At 51.3% G+C, this 22,384-nt stretch overlaps 1 protein-coding gene across 1 annotated transcript; it reads left to right on the top strand.

Annotated features, from left to right (window-relative positions):
• The first annotated feature begins 630 nt into the window (after positions 1-630).
• CFAP251 (cilia and flagella associated protein 251) lies at positions 631-22,221 on the top strand. The gene is made up of 24 exons (XM_074159791.1): positions 631-716; positions 2,434-2,540; positions 3,109-3,260; positions 4,425-4,543; positions 4,687-4,819; positions 4,962-5,102; positions 5,667-5,776; positions 6,251-6,359; positions 6,786-6,866; positions 7,338-7,415; positions 7,708-7,752; positions 8,087-8,304; positions 8,889-9,083; positions 10,907-11,154; positions 11,247-11,395; positions 12,162-12,335; positions 12,631-12,815; positions 13,296-13,410; positions 13,619-13,782; positions 16,674-16,764; positions 16,975-17,118; positions 19,812-20,040; positions 21,017-21,118; positions 22,073-22,221. The coding sequence occupies exons 1-24, from the start codon at positions 631-633 to the stop codon at positions 22,219-22,221; spliced, it is 3,324 nt and encodes a 1,107-aa protein (XP_074015892.1).
• The last annotated feature ends 163 nt before the right edge of the window (positions 22,222-22,384 follow it).

Here is a 22,384-nt window from a genome sequence, read left to right as displayed (position 1 = left end):
ACACAGACACAAAACTGTGACCCCTTGGCCTTCCAGATCTGAAGCCCAGGGAAGGTGTGAGTCTTTCATTGGTGCTTCATCAGCATGTGTGGCATAAGTAACACATCACACATAATGAGCAATTTTGTTATAATGGTTATTAACCACACCTGAAATAGGCTGAAAAAGTGGACTAAACCCCAGAGTTTCAAATGACTAACCCAGGGCTGTGTGTTAAATTGAGTAGGTTTACCTGTCTGATATTTCAAGTGTCTGTGTTTCAGCAGCTTCTCACTGAACGGGTGAAGCTTCAAAGCAGAGCTCCTTGCTCGGTGATTCCTGCAGGCTTCGCGGTGCTGCGGAGGAAGCACTGCTGTAGCAGCCCAGGGCAGTGTTCCTTGGATGAGATTGTGTCTAGATAATCCACATCAAACACAGTCCTACCCTGGTCTGTCTTAGCTGTTTGCGTTTTGTCCTTTCAAGGAATTTTAAAAGGGCTGAAATATGGCACCATTTCCCTCCCATCTCTTTTCTTGAAGAATAACTGAGAATGGGAGGTGTTTTAGGACCCTCTGTCTCATCTGCATCCTGCCTCACTTCACCAGAGCAGTTCTGAGGCTAAGCCTGCACTGCTGACCTTCCCTGGGCGCTATGGCCCACAAAGGCCACTGCAGCTCCCAAATCCACTGTCAAATCCCACTGGGAAGCAGTGGGATGTCCCCATCTGTAGTCACAAGGTAAGTACCCCCGTGGGGTCAGTCTGTAGGAGGCTGAGTCTCTGGTGGGACCACAGTGCCAAATGACTTGCATAAAACAAGAATTCTTAAGTGCATGTTGTGTCAGGTTTGGGAGCTTTGTTTTCCTCGAAAGGGGTTTTTGTATCTGTAGGTGCTGCTGCAATTTCTAAATGTGGCTGGCTGCAAGCTGCCCCATCTTCCGTCCCTATAAAACGGAATGTAAGTGTAAGTATGTGGATAAACTGGGCATCAAGGGGCAGCTGAAGTGTCAGACCGTCAAGGGGCTGGCCTTGGCCTTGTGTAGTTGGGAAATGCCTGGTTATCCCAGCTGTGGCTAGCTTTGACCTGAGCTGCCGGTGAATCTGGGCCTTGATACCAATCCAGGAGAAGAAAAGCTCACGGGATGCATCCTTCTAGGCCTTCGCATTTGTGCCTCCTGGGATGAAACGATCTAGAAAATCCCAGCTTTCTGTACCGTTCCTGAAATGAGGTTAGGGGGTCGGTCCAGCCCCGCCAGCCGGGTTAATCCCTGCTCTCAGGGAGCTCATTTTCCTTTCTCCATGGAGGGTGTTGAAGGCTTCAGAGGGCTCTCGGCTCTGCAAGGCTCTTATAGGGTTAGGGGACACACTTCTACATCCCAAGTGCTGCATCTCCAGCCCCTCCAGTTGTGTGTCCTGACTAGAACAGGTTCAAAGATCCCGACAAGTGTAATAAACAGATTATGTTGCAAAACCTGCTGTGGGTAGGTAAGCTTTGAGCTTCTTCCTTAGACCACGCTCAAACCTCTGCCACAGGACCAGAGCGGAAAAGGAGCTGCTCTCAGTCAAAATAAACAGGATTTTGGTGCTGGAGGGCAGAGATGACTCCCTGTACCCCATAAGATCAAGGAACATGGCCTGGATGATGTCACCTGGGAAGAGAAGCACCATGTCTGAACAAGCTGCATGTGCAGGAGCCGATGCACTGAACGAGGCCACCTTCTTGCACCTAGCAGAGATGGGTGCAAATCCCTGCCCCTGAAACCATGAAACTGCCCCGATTTGAGGCAGTGGGTTGAGCCACAGAGGAGGAGCTGAGAGTGCTTTGGACGTCCTGCCTCTGCGCAGCAGCCTCTTCAGGTCGAGGAGATAATTTGAGCTGATAACAAAACTCCTTTCATCTCCCAGCAGGGTATGGGGCTCTTGCTGGGCAGAAGGAAAAACAAATTAGATTTGGAAATTGTTATTATTTGAGCTTAACAGCAAGGCTGAAGTCAAGAGTTGGGAGTGCTTAGAGCTGGTTATCTGCGGTGGTGATGGCTATAGCTCAGAGTGAATCCTAGGAATGGCATCCCCTGTGCAAGTGCCACACTGGCACAGAGCTGGAGATGGCAGGGGGGACCTGGTGGTGGCTGGAGGCTGATTTTTCTTGCTTTGACTCTGCTTGTCCTGCTCAGGGGTGACAAGGGAGCAGAAGATGCCTACAACCCCCTGGGGGGGGCACCGGGTAAAGATCTGTCATCCTGTTCCCCAGGGAGGGTGAGGGTTTGGTCTCCAAGGGGTCTGGCCGTGCCAGGGGGGGGCTTCATCACAGCCACGAGCAGGGTTTCGGCCTGGGCAGGGTGAAGGGCTGAACATCCCTCTCTCAACCAGGTTCCTGCCTTGGCCAGGGGGACAGCACTGCCCCTCCATGGCAGCTGGCGGGGAGGGGGAGGGTCCCCCCTTCTCTCCCTGTACAGCCCCCCGTCTCCCCTGCTGCTTTCCGGGCTGTCGCTGGCGGCGGCCGGTGCAGCCGTTGCCTGGGAACAGCGGTCAGAGGCAAACAGAAGCGGGGACTGGTGTGACGGTGAGCTGTGGGGTCCCTCGGGGCAGTGGGAGGACAGGGACGGTTGGGGAGCCACCAAGGCCTGGAGGGGGCTTGGGAACAGCTCTGCGGTGGCCCCGGTGAGAGCTGTGGGGCTGCGACTGTCCCCGAGCATCCATCCTGTGTGCCGAGGCCGGAGGGAGGGTTTTTCCCTGGGCCCCCTTCCCACTCCTGTGAAAGCTTTCTGTGCACAAGGTTTTGGTGGTGGCTCAAATCCAGACCTGTGGAGCCAGAGATGAACCAGCTGCTGCCCAGGGGTAGCTCTGCTGTTTACGGGGACAGTGACAAAACCCCATCCGAGGGGAAATGTCCTTACCCGGTATGGTGTGCAGGCAGACAAGGGAGGGAGCCTGATCGCAGCTGGAGTAACAGGGGCTGTGCTGGGCTGGCTTGTGCTCGGCAGGAGCATTACTGGAGCTGAAGAAGGGCTCTGAGATGTGTTTCCCAGCTTCGCGTGTGCCCTTTCCTCCTGCTGTGCTGAATTCCAGGTTGCTGTGCAGCCAAACCCTGGGTGGTGAGTGAAGTATTTCAGAGCATCTCCGCGCCCCAGCTCCCTGGAAGGAGGGTGAAGGTGAGGATGCCAGGTCAAGTGAAGTTACACCAGAGGAGACAACTCGGGGAAGAACAGGAGTAAGCAGTGAGCCCATGGAGACGTCCCAGGATGGACAGACAGCTCAGGAGGTGGCCATGCTGCCTAAGCAGGTGAGGGCAGCACCACCGCAAGCTCTGCCCAACAGGGTCTGTGAGCAGGTCCTGAAGGAAGCAGAGCCCCGGGCTCCAGGACTAGGGGGTGGTGTCTCCCAGACATGATTTCTCACGAGACGTCCCCAGGGAGGCAGAGCAGGGACCCCACCAGTGGGGCTCAGCGGATGCAGCATCTCTGTGCAGTCTCAGTCCAGCCATCAATATTTGCTGAGCACTTGAGCTGCCTGAGAGTTACATGAGCAGGAGAGAACCTGGCCACCTCCCTGCGCTGAGCGAAACGTTATCTCACCTCCCTCGGAAACAGAAACCGTGTCCAAGTGAGGTTTATACCTTGCATGAGAGATTGCCATAGAAAATCAAGTAGCCCCATGGGGAGAGGCAAAAACTGATGTGGATCCCAAGAACAAGCTTAACTGGCTGGTGCTCAGATGGGGGAAAGCCTGTCCAGGAGCTGCTGTGAGCTCTGACAGCCCAGGGCTAGTTAATACGCCTATTAACATCCTGACGAGGGGCCAAGGAAGGCAATGGTGGGATTTTTTTTTTTTTTTACCCTTGCTTCCTACCTGCTTGATGGGCAGCACAGCGGGAGACACTGGCAGCAGAGCTGGGATTGCTGGAGAGTCCTTTGCAGCCACCTCAGCCCCAGTTCCAGGACCTGATTCTGCTGTTTTTAACTTCAATTTCCCACCACTCCCTCTCCAGCCTGTGACTGTTGCAGCAACCAGTAACCATTGCATGGGGAATAATTGGGGGATGGACAGCAAAAAGGCCAGGCTTTTTGCCTTCACAAGATCTACAGGTTAGTTCTAGAGGAGAAACTTGGGCATCTTAGTCCAGGCAATAAGACCTGACTGAAAGAGGTTCTGGTGTGAGACACAGGCTGCTGTGGAGGTGCAAAGAGAACAAGATTAAGATGTGCAGAAAGAGAAACAGCAACTGGTGGGAAATTTTCCATGTTTTTTTTTTTCCTGAGTACAAATCCGTAGGCAGTTTGGACAGGAGCAGAGGTGTATCCTGATATTGGGGCCTGCCCTGAGAGTGGTGTAGGTTGGATCTGAGGTGTGCTGGGTTCCATTCCCAGCAGCTGCAGGGCAGCCCCCAGCCAGACCAGCCCAGTGCTCCTGGGGCTGGCACCCACTGAAACATCTCTCTCTTTCCAAGGACCCCCTTGCTGCTGCCAAGGAGAAGGAAGGAGAACCGGAGGATGCTGGAGCAGATGCACTGTTGGGTGTCCTGTGGTCTCCTTCAGGGATAGGGATCTCAGGTACCTTGCCCAGCACCTGGGCTGGGAGGCAGGACACAGCTGCTTCAAGGACTACCCTGGGGGGAGATGCTGCTGGGACATTGAGCCTGGAGGGTGCCAGACCCCCTGGGCTACCCCAGCACTGCCTGAGCCCAAGGGGGGAATTTCCAACCCTTGCTTAGGCTGCAAGGAGCAGGAAACACAGCAAAGGAGCAGGGAGGTCGACCAGCGTGATGGCTCTGCCAGCTTGGTGTGGGCGGCCACACCAGGGATGCTCTTCCAGGACGACAAACAGACCAGACTTCACCCCCTCGTGAGTACCAACGGGCACAGTGCCACCATGATGGTCCGCACAGCACCTGGCACTCCTTCCCAGCTCTCTTTCATCACCCCTGAGACCTTTTGTGGCTTTTTTTTTGCAACCGCTAAGAGCCAGGAGTGTCTCTTCCCTGCAGAGCCTGTCCTGGGTGTTTGGCTACAACAGCAGCCTGGGCGTGCACTGCCTGATGGACGGGGAGGACCGGGTGCTCCTTTACATCTCCTCCCACACAGTGGTCATCCATGACACCCTGGGGAACAGGCAGTACCACCTGCAGGTCTGGCACACAGCCCATGCATCTTTTCCTTCCTCCTCCTGAATTCTCTACCTCCATCTCTTCCCAGTGCCCTCTGTGTGCTCGCAGCTGGAGCGGTCCGTGGTCTTTGCTGCAGCTGCCGTGGCAGCTTTGCCGTGTGGGTGTTCCATACTTTTGTGGTGTGAGGGTGCTTAGGAGTCACCTATAACTGAATTGAGGAGCAGCCCATGCAAAAGAGTGCATCATTTTGCTCACACGCCTGTTGCCATTCCCAGCACGTGTTGGTGGAAGGCACTTTGTGTTGGATTGCAGCGGTGGTGGCGAGTGGCACATGGGTCGTAGCCCCCTCCTCTCCACTGCTCCTCAGCCTGGGGAGCCACAGCCAGAGCAAGGCACAGGGACAGGGTGACAGGCTCAGAAGAGCCTGTGAAAAATGGGATGCAAAAGTTGGGCTGGAAGGATGAGAGTGGAGAACCCATGGGAGGGAAGACAAGGGGAGCTCATGAGCAAAGCGGTCCGATGAATGCTTTAAAGAGCCACCAGGTCTGGAGCCTCCGAGGCACTTTCCTGCTTCTCTTTCCTCAGGGCCACACAAATGTCATTTCTTGCCTGTGTGTGAGTGAAGACAGGCGCTGGGTTGCAACCGCTGACAGAGGGCCAGATGCTCTGATCATCGTGTGGGACTCGTACTCTGGGTAAGCTCCTGGGAACCTCCTCCTTTGGAAACTTCTTATGTCCAGTAAATCTCTTAGGACTGACTTCAGCCTCAGCTGAGAGTGAAATGGGAGAAACATGGGGATGGGATAAAGCAGCAAAGGAGCCAAAAACCAAACTGAGGGCTTCATCGTCCTCATATCACCCACATCCAAGGAACACTGAGATGGGGCCAAGCTCCCCCAGACTAAGTGCACCATGTCTCCAAGCTGTAGTATTGTTTTCTTAAAAGACCACTGGTGAGTTGTTTCCCAGAGCCATTTGCTTGGGAGGAAGGGGTGGAGAGGATGTTGACCATCAGCCATGGTGCTGGCTGCTCCAGTGACAGCACCGGTGTTTGAAGACCCCCCGTCCCGCCAGCCACACCGCCTGGGCTGCGCTGTGCCACAGATTTTGCCAAGCAATTGCCAGGAACCCCCTGTGTTCCCTGAGCCCACGAGGACTTTTCTCCGTAGGATACCGGTGCGCACCATCTTTGATAGTCATCCAGAGGATGGGGTCAGTGCTATTGCCATTTCCCAGGATGCGAAGTATTTGGTGACTATTAGTGCTGGTACAGTGCAGGTAAAGAAAATATCTCCTCTTTGGTAGCCTTGCGGGATAGGTCCCTGGAAGTTGTTCCTAGTGCAGTGAAGGGGAAGGAGGGAATTCGGATGGGGAGAGCAGAAGAGAGGTGGAGCAGGTTTGCAGAGTGATGGCTTGGTTCTGCTGAACCATTGGAAGACAGACCTGGATTTCATTCAAGGGAATGCTGTGGACTTAAGGAAATGCATCTTAAGTTGCAATAAAAGCTTCTGACCCCAATGCACTTTCATTGAAGTAGTTTCTAGCATTTTTTTTCCTAAAATTAAGCTCTCTGCTGCCAGGCTATGCTGGGTTTATCCTGCTCCAGTCTTTTATATCCCCCCCCATCCCCTGCAGCTGGAGGGAATGGGGTTCACCTGGCTCCCCCAAGCCACCAATGTCCCTTTGTTTTTCCTTCTCTGCCAGAGAGTTTGTGTTTGGAAGTGGACCTTGCCCACAGAGAAAGCCATGTGCAGCACAGAGCTGAGGCCCGAGTTCGGACATCAGGTGAGTGATGGTGGCCGAGGGGTACAGAGGGGTGGGACTCAGCAGCCTCATCCTCACCTACTTCCTCCTGTACCCCTGCCCCATCCAGTACAGGGCTGCTGGTAGATGCTGGCTGGGGATGGGAGACAGGATCACACCCTGTCCCTGTGGAGCATCTTGGGGCTATCATCACTGCTCCTCTGCTGCCCAACAGCCATGGGCCGTGGAGGGCACCCTGGTGGGATGTCCTCCACTGCAGCCCTGGCACTGGCCAGGGCTCATGGCAGGAAAACCCCACAGCCCTGCTGGCTTGTCCCCTATTGCAGAGTAGAGAGCACAGCTCTAGTGTTTCACAGGGAATTTGCCCTCTCTTTTCAGTTCAGTGCAGGTGGTAAAGTGGGTTTTGGGTAAAAGCAGATGTTTTGCATGAAAGAACAAGCAGAAAGCATTGCTCGGCTTGGCGTTAATGAGATTCTCACCTTTTAATTTCAGGATTATGTCATTTTTAACCCCCAAAATTCCTATGAGTTTGTCAGCAACAGCAAAACCCAGGTGATATTTTACCTGTGGGTAAGTAGGGACATGGAAAGTTGTATTTATGGTGCCAGACACAATCCCAGAGGGTTGGGAGGCAGCACAGAGGGCTGCACACTAGTGAGGCAGTGTGCTGGTCAGCAGATTTTGGGAGAAGAGTGGGTGGAGGGAGGGTGTTTTGTGTTGTCTGGAAGGTCTTGGAGCCTTTTTGCCCCAGGAACCCTGCTTTGGTCACCACGGCATGGGGCCAGTGCCCAGAAAACGGGGAAGGGACATGCTGGCACAGTTACAAAATGCTTATCCCGGACATTTTCTCTGCTTTCCCCAGGGTGATGCTGGTTTGCAGTACAGCGCACCGCTCCTGAGCAACGAGGTAAGCACAGGGCAGGGGACACCACAGCATGTCACCCTCTTGGCTTTCCTCCTGGCAGCAGCACTGTCTTTTCCCATCTCCTTAAACAAAAACAGTGGCCACATCCCTATCCTCTCCCCCTTGGGTTCCTAAGGGGACAAGCCAGGATTGCCTGAGCTGAGGTCAGGAGGGGCGCTATCTCCCAGAGATGTCCCACTGCATCTTCTCCTTTGGTGGTCCTGCCACGGGACAGGGAGGGAATGTTACGTGGAGGGGCCAAGCAGGAGCATCTCTGCTTGCGGAGGGAGGACCCAGCACCCTGGATGAACGCATGACCTTGCCGCTCTCTCTGCAGACCTTCAACACTGTGGTGGGACACTTCAGCCAGTCGATTTTTCATTTTAACAACTCACAAGCTCTGACGGGCACCTCGGCTGGGAAGCTGGTGGTGTGGGACATGGTCAGTCCCTCCACCCCATCCAAGGAACTGCGGGTCAAGCTGCACGGCATGAAGGCCACCAAACTGGTGCCTGTGCAGAAGGACAGCCTTACCGTGCTCGTGGTGTTTGAGAGGTAACAGGACAGCAGTTTGCAGTAGCCGTAGGTACAGTCCTTAGATATTGCAGCCACAGAGCTAACGTTGATGAACTACAGCCAAGTGTTGCATTTTTAAGTCACTTGGCAGCGTGCAAGGACCAGGCAAATTCATGCAGGAAAGCGCCGCTGATTTATGAGACACAGCTCTGTTTTTTTTCAGCAATGAATTTGGCTGTGGGGGAAAAAAAAAAGAAAAAAAAAAGAGGTTGAAAACTCCTGCCAACGTGATTCCAGCTCTGCTGGGGTAGCTCAGGCGCGGGGTTGGCCACGGTCACAGAGGATCGTGGATGACTTGCTCAGCCTCCCGGCCGTTACCGACAGAGGGAGCAGACAGCCACCAAACGCTTTGACAGCCCTGGGGACAGGGCAGGGGACACCAGGGTCACAGCAGAGCCTGGTGTTTTCTGCACAGCCCTGGGCTTTCCCTCTGCACATCTGTATGGGGCTCTTCTCATGCGCTTGTGCAAAGAAAATGGGGAGAGTTTTGCTTCTGCCCAAGGATGCGATCCAAGAGATATTTGGAAGTTCTCAATCAGTGTGTTGCTTTCCCTTCCTTACAGCTGCATAGTGACAGGGGATGTAAAAGGTCAGGTTAAATTCTACAATGGACAGCTGCAGTTCCTCACCTGCTACAGCCACAGCAAAGTGGGTCCCATTCGGTCCATCTCCTTCTCCAAAACTCCTTCTGAGCCTCCCGATGCCTCCCCAGCCTGCTCCACCTCCGGCACCGCCAGCAGCCAGCCCTTCATTGCCAGGTGAGTGCCCCTTTACAAACCCAGGCTTTCTCCTGCATTTGCCCTGCATCTTGAAAGCGGGGGAGATGGTCAGCTGAAAGTTGCCCCATGGGATGCTTCTTTGGCTGGAGCAGGTTTCAACCCTGTACCCAAGCTTCTGGGCAGGACAAGGACAGGGAGGCAGGACAGGGAGGGAATGTGCTCCTTCATTCCCCTTCTCTGCAGATTTTCATTTTGGGTGTTTGTGCCAGCTGCCCACTAGAGACAAGTTGGGGGGGTATCTCCTGGGCAGCTCCTCTCTGCCTCCAGCCCCCAAGCATCTCCCAGTGGCTGCCAAAATGCGGGTGGGCTCCAGCACATCCTAAATTCGGAACTCGATGTGATGCCTTGGTGCAGGCGAGAGAAGTGTTAACGCAGGCACGGAGATGATCAGCTGGTCCTGGGGCGCACAGCTCCTCTGTCACGTACCCGGCACACCAGGCAGTGCTAATGCTGAGCCTCCAGCTCCCGCTGGGCCCCTTAATCCCCCCCTTAAACTCCTCCCGTGGATGGCTATTTCCAGTTAGATTTTATTGTGGCTGGGCAAGCTAATCGGGGCAGTGGCAGTGCAGAGACTGCCCCAGCGGCGATAGCACCGGTGCTGGCTTGTGCCACATTGACTCAGGAGCCTGGAACGGCCCCAGCCTGGTCACCGGCCCCTCTCTGCCCCTCTGTGTGACGTAGCTGTGCCTGAGGATTTACAGGGAGTCTGCAGGCCAGATGAAGCTGTTCTGTGGCTCAATCCAGCCTGCAAACCATATGTCTGTCACTCCTGTTAAGGCTCTCCTGGCAACGTCTGTCCTTAGCCGCACATGTTTTCCAAAGAGCCATGTGGGACAGATTCCTCTCCAGCCTGGAGCAGTGCCCTGGGGAAGGGTTTGGTTTTCCCTCTCGGTCTCTGTTGTCTCGTCCCTCTTTCTGGGTTGCTGTTGCAGCTCCTGCCGCTTGCAGCTGCTCTGGGCAGCACAAAAACCAAAAGGGAAGCCTTGAGCCCACTCACCCCACCAGGCTGGTGGCATCAGGTATGGTTGTAGAGCCCAGCTAAGGCATGCAAGAGGCACAGCATCCTTCAGTGCCCGGGCCAGATGTTCATAACCCAATGGCTGTCACGGGCCAGCAAAGAGGCTGCCGTTTCCCCACTTGTGCCGCCACATACGTCTGTCTGTGCAGCTCCTAGATCTCTCTGTGGTGGTCTCTTGACCTTTTAACTGGGCCCAGCCTCCCAGTCCTCAGGCAGACTGATGACTATACATATTTGTTCTGTAACGTGCATAATTATTCAGATGTCTGCTTTACACACCACCAATTATGCAGCAGGACCCGCTTGCTGCGTTACGGTCAGCGTGGCTGAGGGAACAGATGCAGCCGCTCTGTCTGCAGTGTGGGACTGAAACTGTCCTCTGACCTTGTCCGTGGCAGCGCGGTCGACATGGAGCCGCTGACAGTGGTGGCATGGAGACATGTGAAAAGACTATTCAGAGTATCTTCAATTGCTCATTTGTCCGTCTCACACACCAGTGACTTGCAAACGGCAAAAGTTACACAGATGTCATTCATCTTCTGGCTTGCCTACCCAAGTAGAAAATGGAACTGGCTCCAATGTCTTCCCCGTGGAGATTTACCAGGTCATGAATGCAAAGTGCCACCTGCCTTCCAGGTCAAGAAGTGTCTGCATATTGCATATCGCAAAATATAAGTGATTGTCCAACTAAGTTGCCAAAAAGAGACTGATGTGTAATATAGCTTGGAGGGATGCGAGCCAGCTAGTCTGATTCATCAAATTCTGTTTCTCTCACACTAAACAGGAACTTTATCCTTTCAACCTCTGATGCAACCGTGCTCCATGTTGCAACAGACAGGGCAAACGTTGAAAAAGTCATGGAAGAGGTGAAGCAAGCTGTGAATGCTGTCGCCTGTCACCCCCGGCAGGCACTCGTTGCTGTGGGGAGTCACTGTGGGCTGCTGAAGGTGTGGGACTACCAGCAGACCAAGTACCTCGTTAGCAGGATATTCACTGAGGCCGGCATCCAGTGCTTGTCCTATGATCCTCAAGGTATCCTGGCCTCATGACCTCCCCGTGTGCCAAGTACTGGGCTTCCCAGGAGGAGCAATTGTGTCATGAGAGTTTTCTGGCATGCTTTTCAGGTTATTTCCTGGCCGCTGGTTTTACTGATGGAAGTGTTTACATCCTCGATGCCATTTCCCTTCACTCCAGCTGCAATGAGTTCAAGTTCTCGCATGGTCCTGTAACTCATATTAGCTTCTCTCATGATTCGGAGTACCTTGCAACTGCAGTAAGCTTGTTGGTTTTTTTCCTCTCGGTGATTTACATGTGTAGCTTTTGGTGGGATTGGGAATTTCCAGCCATCCTGCGAGGTACGGCAGAGCTGCCTGTCCCTCCCCTGGGGCTTCGTGACTCTGAAATGCTTTTCCTGGCTTAAAGAGTCACTCTGGAAAAACGTCAGCAGTCACAGCCGCTCCACAGACCTGCTGCAGGCAGTGTCCCATCACTAACTTTAGTGACAAGCTTTAGCTCTGCATCCATCTGTAGAAAGGGCTGGAGCAGGGATTTCCTCCTGGCTGGTGCAGCTGAGGAGGGTTGCTCCCTTCGTCCCACATCTTGGTGCAGAAGTGTGGAGGCAGTGTTGAAGCAGTTTGGCACAGAGGTTGTAGCAACTGGTGATGATTTGTACAAAGGGAAAGATTCCCCCTTCAGGCATGGATGCCAGAGCACAGCAGTGCATCTTCCTTGTGATTTCTGGGGAGTCACTGAACTTGATTTACTATCACTCTGCTATAACAGCATGTCAGGGAATGCTCTCCAGCCAGGAGGATGCTCCAGCCAGGCTGAGGACTGCTGCGGTGCTGCCCTTGGGAGCAGCTGCCCAAACCTGTCTGACCTGGTGTTTTATCCTGGCTGTGACTCTAATCCTTCTGGTGGGACTCACAAAACTGAAAGGGCTGAGCTAAGCCCAGAGGGGACACGTAAAGCTGCCTGCTGCCAGCCAGGGGACATGTGCGAGGATCACGGCTTTGTTGACCTTTGCGTTGTCATTCCAGGATGAGAAATACTCGGTGACCGTTTACAAGAGAGTCCTGCGAAATGGGAGCAGATGCTGGGAACATCTAGCAGGGCTGCACTCCCACTACAAACCCATCCGGAGCATCCTCTTTGGGGTCCAGTTAGACAGCAACGAGCCCAGGCTCCTGAGCCTTGGGGAGGACCGGCAGCTGGTAGGTTGGCGTGAAAGTCTAAAGGTGGTTCAAGAGGGAAGCTGGACAAGGGCATCGAGGGAGACTCGGTCTTTGGTTCTGCATCTCCTAACCCTCTCCACACCAGCCCCATGGCAGGGAGTTGTTTCTCAGCCTGGTCTCAGGGCAGATCTGCCCAGGGTTCAGGTCTGAGGCTCTGCCGCTGCAGGCTGGTGGCCCTGGCTGCTGCAAGAGATGCTACATCCAGTGAATCTGCAAGGTTCAGGGTGCTGGCAGACCACAGGGGAGTTGCTGTGTTTCCTTGTCTTCCCTCCAGATTGAATACGACCTGAACAGCAGCAGCAAGGACCACTTGGTGGTGTTGCACAAGGACCGCATAGAGCAGGTTGCCGTGCCCCTGTGCTTGGCCTGGTACCCACAGCTCAGCACCGAGTCCTTTATCCTCACTGCCAACAACTGCTACAAAATGAAGCTCTACAACACGACAACCAAAATGTGCAGGTAGAGGAGAGATTCATGCCCCCATCCTGACTCTATGTTCTGGTCTAATGCCTGCCCTGCTCCCACCCATGAGCATGTGTTTGCTTATCTGTGATGCAGCTTTTGGGATTGCTCTAGGGCCCCCAGGTTGCTCCATCCTTGTGTCCACTCTGCTGTTCACTAGTGTGTCATCTAGCAAGGTTGTGGCTGCAGGTGGGTCTTGGTTTGCCCAGACTGTTGGACTTGAGATGCAGCAACTGGACATCAGATAGAGACAGAAGCTCACACAAGCAAAGCTCAAGACCTGATTGATCCCTGAGCATTAAATTCCTCTCTTAGCCCCAATGTGGTCCCTTCTAGCCAGGGACCCAGTCCTATCCTGTCCCCTCAGCCAGTAATACAAAGCCTTTACACCCACCACACATCCCCATATCTACACATCCTTGTGCACAGCAGCCATTCAGAGAGGGAAAATGGATGAAAATGTTGCTTGCTTTTTAGAAAGACCCTTTTGGGACCAACCTATGGCTCCCCATTGGAGAAGATACAAATCCTCCCAACAACAAACACTACGGATCCCCAGAAATGCTATCTGGCCTACATGACAAAGGACAAGGTATGGAGCCCCATCTGCCCCACCTGTACAAGACCCCCCACCTGTAGAGGTGGTGGTCCCTGGGGGAATTTCACTGCAGACAAAGCCATGTGTAGACTGGTCCTGTCTGAGAGGTGAGCGAGCTCCTGGGAGGAGGATGCAGCGCTGTCCCGGCATGCAGCCCTCCCATGGGACCCCCGGCCCACCCAGGCTCCCTCTTTCCTTACAGGTGGGCTTGCAGATTTTGCCTGTTGATGGCAACCCCCACAAATCTGCAGCTTTCATTTGCCACCCGGATGGTGTCTCTGACCTTGCTACCTCCTATGACGGACGCTACATCTTTACAGCGGGGGGAAATGACTGCACTGTTATGAAATGGGAGGTCAACCTAAAGTGAGTACTGCAGGAAGGAGAAAGGAGTCTTGTTGTGTCTTTCCACAGCTGTTTAGCCAACACAGCTGAAACAAATGTTCCCCGGCATTTACTCTGAGAATGGGGCTTTTGTCCTAAAAGGTCTCTGTTTGTGTCCAGAGGAGTTAAAGCCAGGTGTCCCAGCTATTTCTGCACTTATCCTGGTGTGTAGGGCAGTGCTGCGCCCATGGGGCAACACAGCAGGGTGCTGCTCAGGGAGCATTTCTTTGCAGGGCTCTCTTGAGCATGTGTCCCTTTAGAGCAGGTGACAAAGCCCTGTAGCATCACTCTCCTTCCACAACACCGTGCCCAGGCCAACAAACTGCATCTGCCAAGTCATGGTCATGGTGTGAAGGACAGGTCGTAGCACTTCTGCAAGCAGGAGACCCACCACTCACTGAGGGGAGCATGAGTTGAGGCTGGCAGCATCTCTGTTCAACCCTGGGGGTTGCCAGCTCCTGGGCACCTGGCCTGTAAGTGGGTTTATCAGTAGTGGAACCTCACATCCTGCACTCACACAGGCTCTCCAAAAGCCCTCGCTCAGCACCTACAGGCAGCTCAGCACGGTGGCCATGTGCCACGCTGGGTATGGTGGCATGGTGGTGGGGTCAGCCGAGATTGCAGTGACCTATCAGGCCCCAAGTAGGTATGTGGGATGGCAGCTGAAACAGGAGGGACACACTTTTGGGGGTGCTTTTCTCCCGTCTGTGTGATATAGCCACATAGTCAATAGGGGGGATTAAACCAGCAGACCTTGCAAGCGGTGGCTGTAGCGCCTGTAAAATACTCCAGTCTGGGAAATGGTACCCAAAGGATAAGAAGTTGAGCAGAGGATTTTCTGGTCCTTGTGAGAGCCTGGCCAGTGTGATGGGGGATTGTCGGGGTTAGGCAGGGGATTGGAGGAGCAGCACTGGCTGCAGGAGGAGCATACGGGGCGGCTGCTGATGCAAAAGTGTCTGCTCTCCAAATGGGATAGGCCAGCATTTGCTAGGAAATCCCCCCTGCATTTGAAGACTGGATTTAGGACAAGCCACCTTAATCCTATAAAGCTTTGCTTACATGAGTAAATGGACTGCAGTAAATGGGGTGGCTGGAGGAATGAAGGCTGCTTTTGCAAACGAGGATTTCCAGGCTTTGGCCCGGAGCATCAGCGATAAACCCTGCCAGGTTTCTTCCGCCTTTCTCTGCAAATGTGCAGTCTCCCTCTGCCAGCTCCCTTGGGCAGCGGTGCCAGACGCGTGCTCCCATGTGGCAGGCGGGTAACACGGCAATGATAGGAGATATATTTTGGATTCTTTGCATGTCAAGGACCAAAGCTGCTCGTGGCAATGTCTGTGCTGGGCAGAGGGCTCTCCCCTTGCGAGCACGGCAGCGGATGCCTGGTAGATAGACGTGTATATCGAAAGGGAGCAGGCAGCTGTGAATGAGCTGAAAACTGCCAGGCCAGCATGGAACAACTTCTCCTTCACACTTCGAGGACTGGAAAGGGAGCTTAGACTATGTCAGAGCTAGAAAACTTAGATAGTGTGGCATGGTCTCTATTGGTTTGTGGCTGGATTTTTTTTTTAATCCTGCATGTTACCCTGCTAGCACAGAGCACGTCTCCTGGTTTCTGGCAAATCAATCCCATGGGAGCTGGCTTTTAGCCCTCACTCCTATTTTTGCCTTTTAGAGTGCACCTGTGAAACACCGTTGCCCCTCACCTTCCTAGGACAAAGACCTCACGTTTAAGACACGCGCTGGTCCTGTGTAAAACATTTCTTGCAGGTACTGCTTGCTCAGAGGAGAGCCCAAGGGTGCTGAGCCAGCTCACCTTCATGTGCCAGAAACAAAGGAAACCTGGATGGGAAAGCAATAGGCTTATTTATTTTCTTTTCCACTTTGTGTGGCTTAAGCAGTCGGGGGTCAGAATAAGCGACATTTTAAGGAAGGCAATAGAATATAAATGATCCTTCTTTATAATGGTTGGCCAGGGTCCAGGCAACATTGAATTTCTATGTAATTTGTTTTCGGAGCGAAGCTCTTGATGAGCTAATTATCATTTTATTGCTGCTTCTGGCATCTTGTGCATCTCCACTGTGTTTAATACCCAGATAACTTAATTATGAAAAAAGCATGAAGCTTGCAAAAAAAACCCCAGTGGAAGCAGCACTACAGAGGTGTGTGTGAAACTGCAGCCTTGCTGCCAGGCGTGGGGTATTATGTGGCAACGCTATGCTGTGATTGCGCTACCAGGCTTGGTTTCCTTTTTCATCTGCACAAGCTGAACGGATTCTTTTGGCTCCAACTGCCTATGAAATTGAAACAAAGAGGTGGCACTCAGATGCTTTCAGTTTAATGTAGACTGCACCTGCGACACAGTCACCCGCTACAGCAGAGGAAGTAGCGTAATGGATTGGACTGAGTTATTGGGGAAGAATGTGTTAGATCAAGGAACAGGGAGCTTAGGTTTGTGCGGTTTATTGCAAACACCAAGCCCCAGCCCTCTCTGCATGTTCAAAATGCTGATCTAGCTAATTCATCTTCCTCAATGTCTCTATAAGGAAGCAGAAAAGCTAAATGCCAGACACCAAGCTCAAGTCCATGGAAAAGCTCCTGGCTCCCAGCCCTGTGCTCATTCCACTAAACAAGAGGGCCATTCAGTAATAATTAATTCCCACACTGTGCTATTGTATGTAAAACCTGGGTATGAAATATGCTGTAGAAGTACAGGGTGATGATAAAATAGTACTCGGTTCAAGGCAATGCTTTTCTTTCCTGAATTCTGAGGAATTATTTATTGAAAGTGTCTGTGAACAATGACTAGAAAGGGAAACGTGAAATCTCTCCTCACATGAACCCTTCCTGCGCCTTCTTTTCTCTGCTTCTGCCAGTGCCTTGGATGCTGCTGCTTCCCTGGGTGGGGAGGACTTGATCCCATTCTACGACCTACTGGATGGCGGCAGAGAAGGCGAATTTTTCAGGGTAATTATGCTCACCGTGAATGCTGTCTGGCAACATCTGGTTGGAGTTTAAGATTCATTTATACGGGCCTGACATTTCCTTATTTTTTGTCCAGCTCGCCTTTTAACAGCAATCTCATTGATATGCCTCTTAGTAAATCTTAACAGAAGCCTTATCTTCTGCGCCTGTTGGTAACTGAACTTTACAGTATCTTGTTTGAATCCTGCGCAGGAACTGGAAGACTATTTTTACTATGCACAGCTGCGCAGCCATGGTATCGATACACTGGAGACCAGACAGGTGTCAACGCATATTCCCTTGGAGGAAATTCCTTCTGTAATGAGAGCAATGGGATTTTATCCATCAGAGGAAAAGGTTGGTCAGTTATTTTTACTGTTGTTAGTAAAAGAAAAAAGGGCAAGAATTTTTGTACTTGTATTTACCAAATGTCTTGAGGGCCAGATTCTGACCATTGTGCTGGATGGCTCCACAGTATACTTGCTGGCTTTCAATGTGTTTAGCTTGGTCTGCATCAATATAGTAGTGGTCAGAACCTGGCAGCAAATTCCGCGAAAAGTAATGATTCCTCACTAGAGAGCTGGGCACCGCAGGGGCAGGCTGAGCAAACCTGGAGCCTGGAGGTTCAGGAGTGTTCAACAAAAAGATGACCTCAGGGTTTTCTGGAGGTTGAGTGCTCTGCCACCGCTGCAGAGGTGGGTTTCTTTGAAAAGTTAAATGAGAAAGTTGAGAATTGAATCTTCCTTTGGCTCCTAAGGGCAGCAGCCTCCAACTATCCAAAGTCTATGGACTAAAGTACCTCATGTGCAGGCAGCGCTGTGCTTTGGTCTCTCTGTGACTTCTACTAGTGGCTGAGCTGCTTTACACACAGCATGTGGTTGGGGGGCCATGGGCTGAGTCCCTCCAGGTCAGATGGAGACTCAATCAGAGCATCCTACATGTGTTACCAGCATGGGTGGGAATGTCCATGCAATCATTCATTTGGACATTGACAGAGCCTCTCTTTCTAGTTCTGCCTGGGACTGATGAAAAAATTATTTTAAATGGAGACAGCAGCTTTTATTCCCATGGAACTTAAAGCTCTTTCATAACTGATAAACTCTGCAGAAGCACTCTCTGAGCTTGCCTTTCAGGTTCCAGCAGCGGAGCTTCCTATCAAATATTTCTCAAGAGCTTTTTAGCTTCAAATTTTACATCAGACAAAGACAACTGATTTAATAAGGGTGCTGCTTCTTCCCCTTTTGTGGCTGTTTCTACAAGGCAGTTTGTATTGTATACAAACCTCACTTGTAATGTTGTAACCTGGCAAAAATTAAAGCGCAGACAAAAAAATTACCGAATCTGATGCAAGGAGATTTAAATAACGACCTCTTTGCACAAGCTACAGCCCTTCAACGCAGGAGGGGTTCTCCCAAGGGAAGCGGTACATCGCTGTGTGCTCCCTTCATCTTTCTGCGGGGGAGGCTGTGTTTGTCTCTGCTGATTGCACAGGAACCCCACGGGCTGCTGAGATGGTGCTGTGAGTCAGTGCCACCCCATCTGCCTGGGCATACTCTCTGCCAGGAGAGCCAGCAGATGGGAGGCAGGACCTTTGCCACAGCCACCACCTAACAGGCTTGCTTTGGAGCCCCCGCAACCAGCAAATGTTAGTCTAAACCGGGACTGCTTTGCCCTTGCGTCAAGCTGTGGCGTTATCCCCTCGTACTTTGTTAGATCTTTTCCTTGGCTCATTACATTTTCACCTCATGGGGACAGAAAGAGCATGTTCCCTTGGGAAATGTCTCTGGAAGAATAACTGTTAACCCTCCCCTACCCCAAATTAAAAAGAAAACAGCATTTCAGGCGTGGAAACAGAGGTGCTAAGCTGCTGTGAAACCAGGCAACCTACAATCTGCGTCTCGAAGCAGGCTGGACAGTATTAAAATCCAGAGAGAAAGTTCATTTCTCTCTAGAGTGTTTTAATAAAGAACAAGCAGGAGGGAGAGAAGGCAGCTTGGGCTGACTAGCAAAGCTTTTGGGAATTGATGTTTTTCTTTTTGTAGCTCAGTGGGGCTGATATAAAACCTAATCCCAGATCAGCTAGAGCTGAGTGAAAATGACTGTTCTTGCCTGGCGTGACATTCGCTACAGGAAAAAAAATCTAAGGCTGAGATTTCCCTCTTCCCCAGGCTTCATTCAGTGGAAAAACTTGTGACACAAGGACAAAGGCCCAAGGCTGAACGCAAAGTCCTCCCCAGGGAGATCTTGCATCAGCTTCCCTTCCCGGGGAGTAGCATGCTTGGTACGTGTTGGCACGGGGAATTCTCCTGGCATTTCTCTGCTGCCCCTGTATCTGCAAGGGGGCTGCTTCTTGGAGCACAAGTACAATGAAGGCATGGAGCAGATCCTGCCTTTCGGACACACATTTGCACAGCTGCCAACGGGGCTGACTCACAGCACCAGGCTTCAGGAAAACCACTAGTAACCAGCACGGCCAGCGCTTGCCTGTTTGCCCAAGAGCAGAGCGGTCCAGCTGTGCAGGATGTCAGCCCCTCTGAGCAAATTTTTTCAGATTTGGCTTGTGCAGTGGCAGAACTGCACCAGAGGCGTGTCGGGGGGAGACCGCTGATGCCTCCCAGGGTGCGTACATACTGTGTACAACCCACCTGGTTGTGTTGGGACTTCCACGCATGTACTTTTGTAGCGGGGTGGTATATTTACCGTTCTGTGGTTTGCCTGCCCACTGTCCCCAGAGGTGGAGCCACAGCTGCAGCAAAGGTCCTGGTAACTGCTGCTGAGTGCCTATCACACAAGCAGACAGAGCAAATCCAAAATGACTATGTATCTGCTACCCCCACCTTTACCTAATATTGTCACAACAAGAAGTGCGTAACCGTTAGCCACGTCCATCCTCAGCTGCTGAGTCCTAGCTCATTATCGCGATATGGCCACGACATCTGTGGTACCAGTATGTGTGCAATTACGGCACATTGGCATACATGAGATCGGAAACCGGCCTGGTGCTCCTCAAAAACAAAGCGTGTAACAATCTGTCTTGCCTTGATCTTTAGATTGAAGACATGATAAATGAAGTAAAATTCAGCGAGTACGTGGATACTGGAGAACAAGTGACAAAAATAAATTTAGGGGATTTTATCAAACTTTATATAAATCATCGACCTGCGTTCGGCTTGTCAATGAAAAGAATACAGAGAGCGTTTCAGGTTCTTGGCTATGATAATGAGAATGGAGACAAAGTTATTGAGAGAGGAGACTTACTGTTGCTGCTTCAGTGCAGAGGTGAGTTATTTCTTTTCTAATATTAGTTTTATGCTTCCTGGTTCTGCCTTCAATTTCAGCACGTATTCACTGCAGCAAAAAATTAATCTGGAACTATAGCTTGGTAACCAGGGCAGGCGTGTGGAGCCACTTGTCTTAGAATTTTAAATTGAATAATCACATCTATTGTCTCAGCTGCACTTCTTTACTGCTCTGGAAATCTCTGCTGGCCTGAGGTGTCTTGTCTGTCAAATGACGAGTACGGATCTTGTGTATAAACATGTTTACGGCCAATGCCACAGACGGGTAAATAACGAACTTCTGTTGTCTTGCTCCTGTTGTAAAAGTGCAGCAAAGCATTAAAACAGGTAAAGGGAAATGCTGTTTTACTCAGTACATTGCCTGGTAAAACTCCTTGCCACAAAGATCCTTGGAAAGCAAGGATTCAACCAGCCTGAGAAAGGTTAGTTATTTATACGGATGGTGTGAACATAAATAGATACATTAGCTAGAACAGTTTCATAACAGATCTATAACGCTATGCTTCAGGGCATGAGCCAGCTACTAACCGGGAACGAGTGCCATGTCCTGGTTATTCCAGGATACCAGATCAAGACTTTCCTGCACCTTCCTCTTCCTCCTCTGTGTGGAAACGGCTACAGCCATGGACACGGGGCAACAGGGACTGTGGTCTCTCCTGTGCCAGGAATTCAGTGGGAATAGAAGCTCAAGCCCCTGCAAGTGCAATGTTTCCTAGAGAGCTGTCTGCATGAGAATCGCTTCCTTTGATAAATATTTTTTGCCCAAAATGCAATATGCAAGAACAATTTTCCTTAGGATCAGCATTTTCCCATGTTGGGATCACACGTTTTGATTGGCGATGTGTTTCTATCTCAGAGAAGTCAAATCCTCTTTCAGAGTGTCCTGTTTTGTTGTACACCATTCTTACTTGAGTTGTCTTCTAGTTTTTGTGCTGATCTCGCTTTGCTCTGTACAGGAGAGCATATGACAGAGGACGAGCTGGCGCAGTGTCTGACCACCCTGCTGGGCAAGCATCCCGGGGGAGAAGGATCTGATCCAGACACCTACGATCCCTCAGGTACAGGATTAGCATTCCACACAGCACAGAAGCCAGATCGCTTCAATTCCCAAACAGAATAATTTAAATTGCAAGGCAATTACCCTGTTAGGCCACGAGCTGTCAAAAACGCTCAGATGGGATTGCAAAAATAGTCGTAGAGTTATAGATTGTCCTTCATCCATGCAGCAATTGCATGGGTGTGTCTGAAAAAAAATAAATGGACAATGAAACATAACTGGGACCTGACAAGACTACATTGCTGTCTGTCTATCTGCTGGCTCGGAACTGAAATTAGAAACACACAGTGGAAGGTTTACACGCCAGCGTCCACAGGCAAAAAGGAATCCTACAATATGCAAATTGCAGTGTTGATTTCATCCAGGCGGCCATGCCCATTGTAAGGGAGCTGTTGATAACTACCGCATTTGTCTACAATTTATGTCCCAGTCTACACCAGTCTAGAACAGCAAATTGCACACTGATTGCAGCCAAGCGGCATCGCCCATTGTAATTGGAACTGGTGGGAAGCGCCGTGTTCTGTACAATTCACATCCCAGTCTCACACCAGTCCAGGACAGCATCTGGTTAGGGCCGTTGGCAATGGGCAGCCTGCCACGAAGGTGCAATTCCTGAAGGGATCTGCCAAGCACTACAAATCAGCTTTGAAATCCCCTTGGGATTCCTTGGGATCCTAAAACCATGTCAAATCGCCAGTGTGTAAAAGTTGCATTTGGCCCCTTGACTCTGCTGAGGCAGGGACCTGCTGCAGGGCGAGACTCGCAGCCTCCCAGCGTCGATCCCTGATATGAATGCATAAAGTCTTAAGCTAGTAAACCAGTGTTTTTCATGATTACTTCATACATCTTTAAAAGCATTCTATCCACTTACTGCTGCTTATAAATTTTACTGATCTGGAAAGCCACTTTTACATCACTTACTGTGTGTTTTGTGGTGTTGTTAACTGCTCTCCAGGTGCAGCAGCTTTGACTGAAGAAGAAATTCCAGCAGAAATCACAGCAGAGATATTCACTGCTGACATTCTTGGCTTACCTATTGCTGAACCAGAAAAAAGAACAGAAAAGAGAGATAAATCTTTGCTCTACAAAGACACAGAAGCGTAGCTGCCTCAAAGTTTTCTACTTGTTCCTACTTTCTAGTCTCCTCTCCTCAAATGTCTTCCAAATCTGTATTTTGTGTTTATTAAAAAGTAAAGATCATGTAGTTTCATATTAATGAAACTCTAACGTAAGCCCCTGGTTTAGTATTGCCGCAAACCTATGGGAT

The sequence above is a fragment of the Numenius arquata genome, chromosome 16, assembly GCF_964106895.1.
Source record: "Numenius arquata chromosome 16, bNumArq3.hap1.1, whole genome shotgun sequence".
Taxonomy (NCBI): Eukaryota; Metazoa; Chordata; class Aves; order Charadriiformes; family Scolopacidae; genus Numenius; species Numenius arquata.
Note: the sequence above shows the minus strand (reverse complement) of the source record. Positions and strands in the feature narration are given on the sequence as shown.

What these genes read in the sequence shown, in the direction of transcription:
- CFAP251 (XM_074159791.1), top strand. Translation starts at nt 631, where the DNA reads ATGGCCCACAAAGGCCACTGCAGCTCCCAAATCCACTGTCAAATCCCA. An exon ending in AGACCAGACTTCACCCCCTC is followed by an intron (nt 4,820 to 4,961) that starts GTGAGTACCAAC and finishes TCTTCCCTGCAG; the next exon opens with AGCCTGTCCTGGGTGTTTGG. An exon ending in CGGAGTACCTTGCAACTGCA is followed by an intron (nt 11,396 to 12,161) that starts GTAAGCTTGTTG and finishes TTGTCATTCCAG; the next exon opens with GATGAGAAATACTCGGTGAC.